This window comes from Vigna angularis, chromosome 2, assembly GCF_016808095.1.
Source record: "Vigna angularis cultivar LongXiaoDou No.4 chromosome 2, ASM1680809v1, whole genome shotgun sequence".
Classification (NCBI taxonomy): Eukaryota; Viridiplantae; Streptophyta; class Magnoliopsida; order Fabales; family Fabaceae; genus Vigna; species Vigna angularis.
In genome coordinates, this window is record NC_068971.1 from 31,771,523 (window position 1) to 31,787,873 (window position 16,351).

Genomic DNA, 16,351 nt, shown 5'->3' on the forward strand with positions numbered 1-16,351 from the left:
CACCTAATACAATCTCAGTGTGCCACGTCATTAAAATTTGCTTCGTAAGCATGCCACGACTGAATAAATTTAACGCCGTCTATTAAAATTAACAGCAAGGTTTCAATTGACTCAATTTTACAAAAATAGGGACCTAATTGAGATAAAAATAAATACAAGGACCTATTTGAGACAACCCTACACAAATAGGGATATCTAAAAGGATTAAACCTAAAATAAACAATAAAATTTACACTTCACTCATAAGGAAAACACATAATATATGAATAAATATAACTTTAAAATTAAAATAAGTACAATATTCATCACACAAACTCAACCATTACTACATATTTTAGTCATTTCAGTCCGATAGATATACGATTGACCCTATAATATTCTTTTTCAGTTATCCAGACATAGGATCAAACTGAATTGGTTCAAAAAATTAAATCTAGAGCAACCCTTTTTATCCACGTGAACTCATCTTTTATCACATAGAAATTGCTTATATAATTTAGTTGATTTGTTTCTAAAAGGATATTTCTACATCCATGTATGGGCTTGGAGAAGGGTTCATCCCGATCTCCGTTCAAAATTCAAACAACAACAATGCAGTGCACTTGCGGCTCGTTCAATTTGCTTCAATTTTGTTTTATTGGTCATTTTCAATATAACAATAATGCCGATTAAACTCATAAATAATTAATTAAAGTTATATTTAATTATATATAAAGAAATAAAATTCATGTATAGAATCACTTGAGTTGTGCTTGAGCATATAGAATCTAGATCTTTAAAGGAAACAGTTGTGCACTTTTTTTTAGAACTGCAATCAAAATTATCACAGGGTTAAAGCTCTGCAAGGCCCAATTAAATATTACAGTTTTCAATTTGCTGTTTCACCCTTCATTTCCAAATATTTGATCTGTATCTTTAATTTCTAAAAACAATTTTAAAAGTTATATTTTTCTTTATCAAATTTCAAAATTCGATAAAAAATTTATTTTTATTGAATTTTTAAATTTGAATTGTTTAAAAGCTTTATCAAATTTTAAAATTCGATTAAATATCAAAAATAAAGTGTAAGGTTGTTTTAATTATAAAGGATAGTTTTAAAATTTTAAAATTTTTTAGAAGTGCATAATAAAATTATTGGAGTATTATAGGGCGAAAATGTCTTTTTAATTTTATATTAACTATTTGTGGACGGCCCACAGTTTTTTATTATAACCAAACTTTTAACAATAATATATAATTAAATAAACTAAATAATTATATAACCTGAACATTGCTAGAGTAAGATTCAACTTACGAATAAAAGATGTCATATCAGGATGGGGTTACGAAGATCTAAAAAAGATTTCCTGTGTTGAAAGATAATATTGAATAGACTTAGAATAATATTGTATTTATTTTAACTTAAACCAATGATGACACTTGTAGAATGTTACTGTGATAGTTATTTAATCTATAGATTCTCTACTTTTAACAGCATCATATATATATATCTTAGCTCCTTCTTGTATTATCTTGCTCCCTTTTAGTTAGTTTTTTTTTTCTTTTCTTTTGCAGCGTTTTAATTCTTTTTGTCTTAACAATTAGACTTTGTTCAGTTGAATAGATTTGTAATGGAGTGATTGAGAGAATTTGAAGATAAATTTTGTTGTTGTTTATTTGAATGGATTTGAAGGTAAATGAGAATGAAGTTGGAAGTAAAGTTAAAGTTTGTGAGAATTAGTATAGAATTTGATTGAGGTGATAGTTTAGAAAAATTTACTTCCATATTCACTCTCACTTACATCAAAATCCACTCAAATAAACAACACTTCTTACCTTAAAATAATTAGGTTTTTCATAATATTTTAAAAAATTATAATTCAGTGTCTATAAAAGCTTATTAAGGTAAATTATAACACTATTTCAGAAAATAAACTTCTAAATTTAGCAAAACTTCATATTATTTATAGCAAGTTATATATTAAAAATTGATTATATTAATTCTTAATAATGTAAAATTTCCAATATGTCCAATTCTTCATGAAACTCTTTGGTGACATTTCCAAATAACTGGACACTATAATGAACCAAGAGAATTCTCATTATTTTCTCTTTCAAAAAATAATAAACCCATTAACATGTTTTTACCGACTCGTGTCCCATTTGAAGCGTATAAGAACAATACATAAACAATTGATTTTCTACTCATCAGTCGTCCTATATCAATAAAACAATATCTTATTTTAAATTAAAAATTATTTAAGATGAATCAACTAAAAAGATAAAAAAAAAATTACCTTTTATTACATATCGGAGAATTGTAAGAAGGATATTAAAAAATAGAAAGGTGCACACAAAACTTTTCAGTAAATAAAATGAGAGAAATTTGCTTGTTTATTAATTATTTGAAGTGTAACGAGAAGAGAGAATCTTTAATTCACGTTAAATAATTGTTTCCACGCACTCAACATCCAAGTTCTTTCTAACTAAAGCAAATCAAGAGGAAACGAAGAAAAAAAAAAGTGATGCATCAAAAACTGAGTTTTTCTCATTAATTAATTCAGAAGCTTGATTCCAAGAAATTTATTGAAAGATGAAGAAAAAAGGGCGTTACAAGGAAAAGAAGTGACATCCCTAAACAGAAAGGAGACAGAAGCAAAACAAGAAAAGTATATACTAAAGTGTATACATGGGATAACGATGATGATGATGATGACGACTTAGCCCATGTACATGTGAATTCCAACTGCTAACATGAAGATGCAAACAAGGGCAAAGTATAAGATAGCATGGATCAATATTGATAAGCCACTTGTTTGGAAGTTTCCAAACTCTATGAAGCTGCCTCTTCCTGGAATCTGAACCAAAAGCCCTGGAGTCAGCAGAATGAAAAGCACCACTGACACAAAAACTGGACCCCAATCTCCCATCTTCTTCTCCTTCTTCTTCTTCTTCTTCTCCTTCTCCTTCTTCTTGGTCTTGCTATTTCACTATGTTATAGTGCAATAATATAGTGGAGGGCTTAAAAAGGAAATGGGGTTCAAAGGTGGTCACTTTGGAAGAAGAGACAAGCAATTGGTGAGGTGGAAAAAGCAAAGGTTATGGGATGAAGCTATTCTGATTCAGATTTTACACCTCACACCCACACGCACGCCACCAAAAATTAAAGGGAACCTTCATCTACACGTACTCTTAATTAAAACTCTCACACACTTTTTTTTTTAAATTCAACAACATGCCTTTTAATTTGTCTGGGATATTCCTAGAGACTACATTTTGTTGATAAATACGTATATGACCTGGAATTTTGATCTTTATAATATTATTACTCATTAGTTCTACAGCAAATAATCTTTATTAATTTACATGGAAAGTAAATACTTATATCAAAATATGTTGGTGTTTAATATACTGAAAGTAAATTTTAATTGATTCAATCATATCCAATGTCTTTAAAACTTTTTTTTGACTATATATTATTAAGTATAAATTTTTACAAACATGATTAAAGATAGTTGAAGAAATGTTTATTTTGTGAAATTTAGAATTTTAACTAATAATTCTAAATAACGTGAATTTGAACGTTTTGACATGTAATATCGGAAAATATAATTTTATGGAAATAAAATTAAGTCAGATAAAATTTTTAAAAAAACATTGCTTAAAAAATGAGGTTATAATTTTCTTTGCACAATTCGTCTAGCTTGAACCTTGCCTATTTTTAACGAACTCCCTATTTAAAAGCCTAAATCTAACTTGAGTTTATTCAAATGCCAATTGTTCAAGTAATAGAACAATATGACAAGTAGTTGAACACTAAAATGAGCCATGAAATGCGTGATAGGAGCTCGGGTGCAAGTTGCTCACAGCAGTATTGATTTTTAAACCAATTACCCGACATTGGAATAGATGTTATTGTCTTTGAGTGTGATTTTCATGCTTGACAGTAGATCATTGTCAAGTTCATAAGTCTACATTTCTTTGAGTCTTTGCTGTTCTGTTTTAAAATTCTGCAGTAAGTCATTGTTTGTGGCCATGAAATGAAGTCTGTGTAGTCACTGTTTGATCTATTTTCTTTTCAAAATACTGCACTGACCGAGAGTGGCTTTTGCTGTGTCCGTTCTTAAACTTCTAAGTTGAATCACTTTCGACAATCATGACTTGCATGCTGCTAAGATGAATTAAAATAACTTCATTACCATATTGTGAATTGTAGCAAAAGTATCTGAATTATAACAGTATTGAAGTGGCCTTGTGAATAAAAAGAACCATATGTTAAAAGAAGTTGTTGGCCGAAGCCTTGAATGAGCATAGTAAAAGAAAATTCAAAGTGCAATTCACAATACGTTGATAACTTTTGCATTATCTGATATATTAGTCAAATTAATTTGAGTAAGCCTCATTGAAAATTAAGACTTGTAATCTTCCTTTTAAGCATTGCAAAATTTATTTCTGTCATGCGTGATTCAACTTACTTGTAGTATCTTTCCTTGATTTTAGATTTGGTTCATCTTATTGTAGACCTGATCATTAGTTTCTGCTTGAGTGTTATCCTTCTTTCACAACTTATTTGTTTCTTGCTTGTCCTCTTTCGCTGTCTTGGATTTGTCAGTCACAATTCTTTTTCAGCTACTTTCTAATTTTCGTTTCATTGCTTTTATTATTTTGGAACATGCTGGTGGTGTGAATTTGTGTTGGTGCAGAAATATTTCCAGGAAGCTAACCCTAACTAGTGGTAGCCTTCTAAGAGGCGAAGGCTTGGAAGACACTCTTGAGCCAAGTGTTTTCACGGCAAGAGTAAATAATAGTCTAAACAAAAGTTTGAGTGAGCAAACAGCAAGGGAATTGGTGAATTAAATTTCTAAAAGCTGAGAGAAAGAATGGCTGGTGGAGTGCACACATCAAAACCGAGAGAGAGTGTTTGTCCATTGTTTGTTGTATTTGTAATCTGTTTTTACTACTTATTAAAAGGCCTTTTAATCTTGGAAGAATCTTCCATTTCTTAGCAACTCTTTTAAATTTCAACTTTAAAATTGAACTTAGTCTGTGAGTGTGCTTGGAGCCAAAACTATATACAACCCTCACCTTAGGAATTCACATTGCTTTTAATTTGCATTTTAAGGAGTGACTTGGCTACAAGAGATTAAACTCTAAGCCTTGTTATACTACAGCCCGAGTAGGTCTAAGTGTCTTTAAATTCATCTTTGCTTGTGTTTGAGTCCATCTTTTGAATTCAATAGTTACCCTCTGAGCACAGGGTTCTTAGAGTAGGAGATTATTATCAACAATTTTCTATCTCTAAGACAAAGAATGGAACCTACTCCTAAAGAAGTTAAAGTTTACTTTTCTTTATTTCATGGCAAAGATAATGTAGAAGCCTTCCTTGGCTAGGAAATGAAGGTCGAACAAATCTTTGCTTGCCACCAAGTTAGTGAAGAAAGGTGTAATTGCATACCCTTAGCTTTTAATGCTATGCCATGTATTGTTGGATTTCTTTAGTCCAAGAGAGGTGTCGCCATAATGATCCCTCTATTGGATATTAGAGTGATCTTAAGTCTACCCTAAGAAGGAGGCACATTCTCTCCTACTATAATAAGGAACTCATGGATAAACTCCAAAGACTTCAATAGAGGTCTATGTCCATCAAGGAGTATAGACCGAAAATGGAATTATATATAATAAGGGCAAACATAATTGACAATGAGGAAATCACTTTGGCTAGATTTTCTAGTGGTCTTAATTTTGACATACAGGATAAAGTTGAGCTTCTACCTTATAGAGATTGGAATTATTTAGTTCAAATGTTTATAAAGGTAGAACAACAAAACTTGAGAAGAACTTCTTAGAAAACTCAAGCTCACTCTAGTTCCTATGACAAAAAGAGCTTTAAAAGAGAAGAACCACTTAAAAATATAGCCAAGGAACATGAGAAGGGAAAGGGAGAGTTCTCTACACACACTCGCACTAGTGACATTAAATGTTGTAAATGTCTAGGAAGAGGACACATAGCAACTCAGTTCCCCACCAAGAGAACTATCATCATAAGGGGCATTGATCTCTATAGTAGTAAAGGTGAGTCTACATCTAGTGAGAGTGAAAGTGAGAAGTCATCAGAGTCCAATGGAGAAGACTTTTTTCCTTGTGAAGGCAACCTTCTCATGGTAAGGAGAAGTTAGGATCTTCCATGGTTTGACATGTTTCTATAGAAGATTTGTTCCTAATTTCTCTAGTCTAGCTTCACCACTCAATGAACTAGTGAAAAAGGATGTTACAATCCATTAAGGAGAGAAACAACAAAAAATGTTTGATCTTCTCAAGGAGAAACTCACTAAGGCACCCATTCTACCTTTGCCAAATTTCTCTAAAACCTTTGACCTAGAGTGTGATGCTTTGAAAGTTGATATAGGTGCGATTTTATTATAAGAAGGACACACATTGCATACTTTAGTGAAAAACTGTGCCTCTTGTAATTATCCCACCTATTACAAAGAATTGTATGGACTTGTACGAGCCCTTCAAACTTGGGAACATTACCTTATTTTGAAGGAGTTTGTCATTCATAGTGACCATAAGTGACTTAAGTATTTGAAAGGACAAGACAAAATGAAAAAGAGACATGCCAAATGGTCATAGTACTTAGAACAATTTTCATATGTTATTAAGTACAAGAAGGGTAAGTTTAATATTGTGGTTGATGCTTTATCAAGAATAAATATTCTTTTACCCACTTTAGGAGCCTAAATTCTTGGATTTAATAACATATCTGAATTGTATTCTCAAGATTTTGAGTTCTCTACCATTTTGTATTTGAAGGATGGGTATCTTTTCAAAAAGGGCAAAACTTTTATTGCACAAGGTTCACATAGAAAATTCCTCATTAAAGAGATGCATGAGGGAGGTTTAATGGGGCATTTTGGGGAATATAAAACCTTAAGCATGCTTAAAGAAGTATTTTAAATAAAATTGGACTTGTGGCAGCGATTCATCTAGAAACCGAAGCAAAAGAGGGTCTATGGTAGCGTTTACTATTGGAACTGCTGCTTGAAACCAAAAATTATATTTATTTTATTAATTTTTCGGTTTACTGCTTTGGTTTTCTTATTATAGAAGCAAAATCTTCAACTTGTGGCTTCGGTTCTGAACTAAAGCCAAACCCCCTGTTCCCCTTTTCTACCTCACCTTAATATGTCTGGGTTTGTGAACTATTGCCTATTGTCTAAAATAATTGTTGTTGCATTCTTTTGCTGCACTAGTGAATCAAAGTTTTTTTATTTTTACTGTGACATTAAGCGGCCATGTGTAGTGCTAAGCACTCAAAAAATAGTGAGCTTATATTTTCTAGGTGATGAGCGATGTTTTTTTAGCATTGAGTGTCCTTTCTTCCCCTTTAAGTTTAGAACCTTTTCTCCTTAATTCGTCGGGCGAGAGATCTGGCTCGTTGAACGAGAGGTTTGGTTCGTTGGGCGCCATACCTGGCATTAAGCTCAATCTACTTCAAAGTTATTTTGTGTTTTTTGCATTTTCTTATGCTTGCTTGATTGAACTAGTTTATATAGATTCAAGTGTTAAATATGTTTTTGGTCTCTTAACTTTAAGTTAAAATTGGAATTAGTCCATCTTCAAAACTTTAACCTAATTTAGTCCCTCAACTTTAGAAATTCATGGATTTAGTCTTTTTAACCAAACTTTGTTAAGTTTATTTGACATTTTAAATGTATTTTCTGATAGTATTTGAGTTGTTTACACCGTTTAGCACATTTTCGCTTCAATGTTAGCTGGAAAACGTGTTTAGAACTTCAAATTAACTTAACAAAATTTGGTTAAAAGGACTAAATTCACACATTTCTAAAGTTGAGAGACTAAAATAGGTCAAAGTTTCAAATATGGACTAATTCCAATTTTAACTAAAAGTTAATGGACAAAAAACATATTTAACCCTAGATTCAATGCCTACTTGTATGGAATTATTAATGTTGTATGGTTTGCAAACATGGTTGTATGTATAGTTAATTAATGGTGTGAAAGAAATTCCAAGGGGAAGTTTTTGTGGTTGTTCCAAGTAGTGTATGTATTGATGTAAGAATTATGTATTAGGGGTTTATCTTGGCATTCCAATAATCATTCAATCTCAAGTAGAGAAGGGTGAGTTATGTCATGAGGAGTAGTAAGAGGTCCTAGTCTATGGGTTGTTCTTTGACCATAGGTGGTTGATGGACTAATCTTGTGTGGTAGCTTGGGTAGGCTAGTTGTTTTACCACTACAAGTGCAGAACTTGACAGAGTTTGACATCAATACATGTATATGGATGGTTAAGTGTAGAGCCTACATGTATGCTTATGATTTGCTTGATTTGAAAGTATAATTTTTATATTATTGATCTAAAATTGCATATTTATTTCTTTGTTAAAATTAGTTTACCCTTCTGTTTTGTTTGTATGTTTGCTTGTGTTTCTCTTTTGCAATGATCACCTAATTAGTATGAGTAGAGGTTGATTTTTCATTGAAGTAGGTGATGGACGATGATGGTACTAATGTATAGACAATATGATTAGTTCCTACGTATATTTGATGTTTTAACTATTTTAAAACGCTTAGCCTTTGTATAGACACTCTTAGTTTTAGAAACTCATTATATATAATTATAATTATGATAGGATAACTGTAATGACTTGGTATCTTCTAAGTTAGTGGAATTTATTTGTTGTTGTTATTAATGTATAATTTAAGTAGTCTCATTTACTTAGGACCTTTATTGATTTTTCAAGATATAAGTTTATATACTCAAATTCTATTATTCATTATCAATATTGTATGTAACGACTAGTTCTCCAATTATGAGATACCCAATTCTTTCTATAATGAGATCGATATCTATATTCTCGACATATCCCTGAAAATATATATAACAAAAAATATATAGTTTCTTGTTTTCAATCCTCTAAGATAGAATATAATGATTTTTTTGCGAAAAATAATTTTATTTGATATAAGTATTTAGTATAGTTAGATGTACTCATACTGAAATTACGAAGCTATAACTTCATATTGATTGGGGTTTGGAGTTTACTGGTTAGTGCTTTGGAGAAGGTTAACTATATTTTTGGTTAATACATATAATTTTAGAAGGCTTTAATGAAGATATGTGTTTGTTTATATATATATATATATATATATATATATGTGTGTGTGTGTGTGTTATGCCGGCTCATGTGGTATCTATTCTTGGGATATTACAGAAAGAAAGAAATATACTTTTCTTACAGCTTTAAAGTTGTACATTATATGCGATTAAACAAAAAAAAGCACTACAAAAAATGTTTTGAAAGAATGATAAGAAAGCGCCCAATCGTAGTGGGAAAAACGAATGGAGATAATTACACAAGGCAAAGAAAACAGAAGCGAAGAGATAAAGAAAAGCACTTCAAGTGGGTTTATTTAAAAGTTTTGTTCTCTCAGAATGTGAATGCATGTTTTTTTTTTCTATGATCATGATCCTCTCTTGGGTTTTGACCAAGTCCTAAATTTTTAATATAGTATTGAAAAACTATCCAACTAATTAAGTAGTTATATGTAGATATGGAAATTATTAATCTTTAGAGTTTCAATAATCTTTGTAAAGTACCATCGGAAATAGTCATATCTCCAAATTGTTCAGGTAACTTCAATCAAATTAGTTATTTACTACGTAATGGAGAATTTCTAATATCTCACTTATGACAAGTATAATATAGGTTACTCAAAATATTTTTGTGTTCAACTATACAACTGAAATTATATTTTAAATCATGCATATAATATGCACATGCAATGGTATGCTTAAGTTTAGAATGATGCAAGAATGTGAGAGATGAACCTAAAATTACTCCTTGAACCTAAGTTCTATGTGACAACCTAAGTCTAGAATGCAATTTCAGATTTTCAATGATGCAACCATGCTTTTGTAGAATGACATTTTCCAATTTAATATGATACTTAGATGTAAAAGCCAAAATCACAAACAGAGAAGGAATACCTAAATGCCAACAAGTCTAATTGAGATTTAAACAAGTAATATGTGCATGCAGGATTTCATATTTATGTGCAGAATTAAAACTATCTAAAGCTTCAGTAGAACCAACACATCAAAACATGAAAGACACTGGAAAATGGAAATCAACAAATACTAGAATTTAAAGAGAATTTTAAGCAGAAACACAATCTCAATACAAGGTTGAAACAAAATATTACAGAGAACAAACAGAAAAGATTTGCACAGATAAAAACAGAAATTGACTTAAAAATGTGATGCATTAGACTCATCTATATTCAAGAAGACATCAGGAGCACATGAAAATAATCATATAAATCATTTATTTATATATATGCACCACTTGTTGAATAAATTTGATCATTTTCATAGATTTAAAAAAAAAATTGTTAAAGATCATATGTTGTGATATTAAAAACCTCTTCTAATAACATACAAAATCTATTTTTCTCAATTTTTATTTTATATTTATTCTAATACTATGATATATGATATGTTAACAACTTTTTTATTATATATATATATATATATATATATATATATATATATATATATGAACAGATCAATTTAAATAGGTGAATCATAAACTACCACGCTCTGTTGTAAAAAACTTTGTAAAAAAAATTATTAAAAAATATTTTCCCTTTAATAAACATCCCAAACTTTATTAGGCAGCTTCTGAGTGGGATAGGCTTTTCAAGACATCGAAGGCCCAAACGATATGGAGCCTAATAGCCTACTGGTGGAGAGAGAATAATTGTTATCTGATCGTTTACGAGGGAGCATGATGGATTTTGGAAATAGCCAAGGAAACTTTTCTGACTTCGTTGGATGAACATATTTTGTCCCAGATTATGCAAATTTGTCCTATGAACAACCGTATTTAATAAATTTATTAAACTTTTTAATAAAGATAGTAAAAATGTTTTTAGTAGAAGAATAAATTAAGCAAACAAACTTGATAGTTTTCAACCACCAACTAGTGTTATTTGGCATTTAGTTTGGACTCTGATTTGCTAATGATTTTCGTTAGCAAGAACTAAAAGTGCAACATCAATTACGCTCCCAAATTGAATGAATGCACTTTTTTCATAAAATTAATTGGATTTCAGTTTAGAGAAAAAAGTTTAATTGATTTGAATTTTCTTGAAAACTTAACTCACATGCTACCGCACTATTAATAGTAGGTATATCTCTTACACTTTAATATCTTCTTTCAAATAACTTAACTTTTTTATTGAGTACTAATATTTTCTCACAAAGTGGTATAGTCACAATTTTTTATCAATTAAGTTGTATTCATTGAGTTGACATAAAGTTATTTTTGAATTTATTAGACAATTGGTATAAAATATTCACCAACTTTTTCAATGAGTAATTAATGCAATAAACTCACTTTTATTGATACTTTTGTTCTTTTTCTTATCCAAATTATTGAAACCGAAATATTATTATTTAAGATATTCAAACCCCTTAAACTTGTATAATTCGGTAATATATTTATGGTAATAATAAAATGTATAAATGGGTCTTTTATTTTTAGTAAATATAACATGTGAACTTGATCTTATTTTATGTTTATGTGAAAAAATGTATTCATCATAACTTTCATTTAAAGTATTGTTTAATGATGACAAAATATGTCAAGTGGGTCAGCCTCTTACTCTGGATAGAAAAGATAAGTCGAAATAGCGTTTTCAATTCGAAAGTTCGAATCAATTTGGTCTGTCAAGCTTGGTAGCTTATCAGGCCACTCAACAATCTGATTTTATTAAAAAAATTGAATACAACCTAACACTTCATATTAACACAATCCAAATATCCAACTAAGATTTCATTCAACTTGGCTAAGGTTTGGTACAACTCGACCAAGATCTAAAATAACCTAGGAGGTAGTCGTTTTAATATAGAAAATAAAGAATTTCAATCTATCTTCATGTGATATTATACATTCGATGATCGAAAAAAAAAAATAGATGGACCAACTTGGCAATCTGATAATGAACCGGACCAAATTGTAAAAGGGTGTTGCTCCCTCCACCACCCCAAGTGCTTTTGCACCTCCTACTATTTTCTTTTATTCCAAAAATACTCTATACCTCCCCAGTATTTTCTTTTATTCCAAAAATACCCTACACATCCGCACTATCCTCAACAATCTTTCTCTTTCTCTCTATGTATTAATGGAGCATTTATATGGTTTAGATTTAAACTTGTGATATATTGCAAAATATAAAATTCAGAGGAAACTTCAATATTAGTGCTTCTACCACTTTCATTTTATAAACTTAAAAGTTAGATGCAAATACAAAATAATAAACATAAATATTAATAGTAAATAATATATTATTATTATTATTATTATATACTAACTTTATAATGACGAAAGAACTAAATAAATTTCAAATCTTTAACAAATAACTTTTCTTTTATATTTTAAGTATTTAATAATATTTTTATATTATTTATCTAATAAATTAAATACTTTATTCAAGTTATTTGAGTCAAACATGTCGGTAAGTTAAAACATAATATAATGTTAAAAATTATAGATATTAAATGTAAAAAAAAACACATATATATAAACATTTTTCTAGAAATTTAGAACAAAATTTTACCATTTATTAAATAATTTGAAGAAAAAAAAATATATTGAATAGTGAAAATAAGATTGAATCAAACTTATTTAAGGGAAAATGTAAATAAAATTTTGCAATATATCACAAGTTTAAATCTGAGCCATGTGAATGCTCCATTAATGAGGAGAGAGAAAGAGAAAGATTGTTGAATATAGCGGGGAGGTGTAGGGTATTTTTGAAATAAAAAAAAATAATGGGGAGGTGTAGAATATTTTTGAAATAAAAGGAAATAATGGAGAGGTGCAGGAGCACTTGGAGTGGTGGAGGGAGCAACACCCATTGTAAAATTCAACTCGTTTCAATTGGCAAGTCAGCCCAACCCAATTTATTTTTGACAAACCAATATCAAATCAAGCTTAAACGGATCATATTTGTTATTTTTCTAAGAAATCACGTTCAATATTCATTATGTTTGTTGAAATGGTTGGATCAATAGCATTAAGATAACAAGAAAAATTAAATAAATCTCCAAATCCAATGTGATAGAAAAATATATAGAAAAGGTATGACCTTATTTAAAAAATTCAATTTCAATATTTTCTCTCGTACAAATAAGATAGTGGTGCATTGGTATTAAATATAATAAAAACATGGTGGCCATCTAGTTCTTAGTGGATGATTACGAGATGGATAAGGAACTGACATATGAAAGAAAATACCTTTAATGTGATAGGTGACTTGGTTTAAGTAATATTTGTATTATCATAAATCACTTTCTTTCCGGTCTTCTTTATCATATAAAATGAAAGCTGGAAATGACAATATGGATAGACTCTTTGCTTTGGATTTTAGACCAATTTTTTATTTCAAAGACTAAAGGAACTTTTTCATTACTTATAGGCTAAACAACCAAATTGCACATACATTACACAAGAAAAAGAAGAAGAACGAATGAGGAAAATCCATTAGCGTATGTCCAATAGATCAAGCATTCTGTGTGTTCAAGAATGTATTTGAGTTTGTTTCATCACTAGTTATTCTTTCAGCTTATCGTATATATTGGAAAGGTTTTCCAGGATTTGTTATATGATTTTTTTTCTTATAAATTAATTTTATGTTAAGACCAAATCGTTGAAGCAAATTTTGTTTTAAAATTTAATAAAAATGTCTAACGAAATAATATTTAACCCAATAAATTGTTGAGGATAAGTTCACTAAACGTTGTATGCAGAAATGATATTCTAAACATTGAACGTGACTCCATCAGACTATGCATATAAAAGTTTATACAAATACTATGCCTAAAAGCTTTTACACATACATTGCCTAAACGCTTCAGAAACATCTAACGCTTTTAATGCATGTACGAGAAAGTAGTGTTTTTGAAATTCTTTCGTAAAGCAAAGTCTAATGGTTTGTAAAGGAAATAAATAACTTGTAAGATGTTTAGACGTTGGTTTTTATAAGATGAGTAAATGGAAAATGTTTTTAAATAACAAAGCAATAAACCACATAATTTATACTGGCTCACTCAATTTGAACTACATCAAGTTCTCCCTTATCTTTTACAATATTACACGAGTTTTACCTCTCCAAGTTTACAACAAGTATTCTTACCACTTTTAGTTCACCTAGTCAACACGACTAGTTTGAGTTTAACCACTCCTGGTTTACAAATATTCTAACCACTTCTAATCTCAAGTATTCTAACCACTTCTAGTCTCAAACCTAGATAATACATCTAGACAAGTGTTTTAATTCTCTTCAAAATTTACAACAAAACAGTGTTAAGAGCAAAGGTACACATGATAACTCTCAAAAAGATTATATAAACAATATTACGAGTTATGTGATTTGCTAAGAATTTTCTCTCAAAAGATATTCAACTTCAAACGATATATGAATGTAGCGAGCTTGAGTTCACTATTATATTCCTTTTATGTTATCCTTCTTGCGTTCTTATTCTTCTTTCGTTATCATTCTCCTTTTCTTCTCTTCAAACTTTCTTCTATGTATAGTTTTTCTTGAAAGATGACTATTAGACAAAGAAATTGACTTCAGGAAAGGAGGTAGCCTTTAGGTGAGAAGTCATACTTTAGTCTACTTTCTAGAGGTTGGAGCTCTTTCATAACCTTAAGCAAAATTGAGCTTATATGATGAGATAGAGTATAAGGCTTCAAGGGAAACATTCCTATAACGTTCTTCTTATCTCACAATGTCTTTTTCTTGGATGCAATGATTTTGATCATATATTTCTATTTTAGTGATGCGCACAAATATTAAGAACAAAGTATACAAGCATTGAAGTACTTTATCTTATGTGTGTTAAATGTTTTGAATGTTAATAAGCGTTAGACTATATTGCATGTTCAAGACATTTTATCATTTTTCATGTCATTATAAATGTATCGTTTGATAAAACATACAACATGTATCATCAGATGGTATGAACATTAGGTGTTACTTCAAAGGTTATAACATTTAATGGTCATTCATTAGACAATGTATTCTTTAAAAAGTTTTGCTTGAGATAATATTGTATTTGAATAAGATTTTCCTTCAGCATTATAATGTATTAAAGAGACAGACTTTCATTTCATGAGATGTTAGCTTGTTTTCTCATATAGTCTATTAGATGACACTAGTACAAAAATCGTGTACAACGTCGAATATTTTGGACTTTTAACAGTGAAATCGTGAACGACGTCATATTAGGAGACGTTAAATTGATGTCGAATTTAAAAAATTCGACGTTAAATTAACGTTGAATTTTCTCAATATACAACGTTAACGTTAACGTCGAATTTTGTCAATATTCGACGTTAATCAATTTTTTTTAATTAATTGTGATCCTTTTTTACAACTCTACGAAACCTGAAAAGCAGACAAACAACAAATTTCAGTTTTTGGTATTTTATAAAGCATGAACTATGAACGTGTAATGTAATATCAACAACAAACAATAATAACCAACAACAAACAAGTTCAATCAAATAACAACAAACAAGTTCAACCAATCAAAAACAACAAACAAGTTCAACAAAAAAAAAACAACAAACAAGTTCAAACATAAATTCTTCAAAACGAAAACGAAAACTAACCTTCAAAAGGTGGGTTTATCGGAATAAAGTTTCGTCACCAGTGAGAGAGAAAGCAGAATGTGCCTATGAAAGACAAGAGCACGAAAATAATCGGTTAAAACAAACAAAAATCATACATAAAGTAGTTAAATAAGATGCATTTGTATCAAATGAAAGAAAGATTACATGTGATGCTTGTCAAATTTCGTTCGAGAAAAGTTTGAGAAGAGAAGAGGGTATCGCGCGCTAAGATAAAGTGAATGAATTTTCAATCTCTCACTCAAATTTTTATTGAATTCACTAACCTTTTGACGTCAAATTTAAAGGGCATTCGACGTTTTATATCCTTTTACGTCGAATTACAATTCTAAACGACGTTTAATAATTGCATTTATTTACAAGAATGTCACCACTCATTTTTAACGTTGGCTATTCAGTGGTTGGATGTTGAATGCATGACGTTATATGTTGTTTTTGCACTAGTGTGATTTCAATGAGATATACTTTCTTTTCTTAGACGTTGTTTATGATTTTATTTCATTAGACAGTTTGGTCTAGAAAACTATACTCATAAGCCTGGCTTCAGACGTTACAAAATATTTCTTCTTTAGACACTATTTCTTTTGAAAAGATTTTCATACACAACAGTATTTCGTTTAATGCTTATTGTTAAACGAAAAAACCTG

The 16,351-nt window shown here is 29.8% G+C and overlaps 1 protein-coding gene across 1 annotated transcript; it reads right to left on the reverse strand.

Moving 5' to 3' along the window:
- Positions 1–2,502: 2,502 nt before the first annotated feature.
- On the reverse strand, positions 2,503–3,063 carry LOC108326845 (uncharacterized). The gene has a single exon (XM_017560426.2). It carries the CDS (start codon positions 2,907–2,909, stop codon positions 2,700–2,702), a length of 210 nt encoding a protein of 69 aa, XP_017415915.1. The 5' UTR covers positions 2,910–3,063; the 3' UTR covers positions 2,503–2,699.
- Between the last annotated feature and the right edge of the window lie 13,288 nt (positions 3,064–16,351).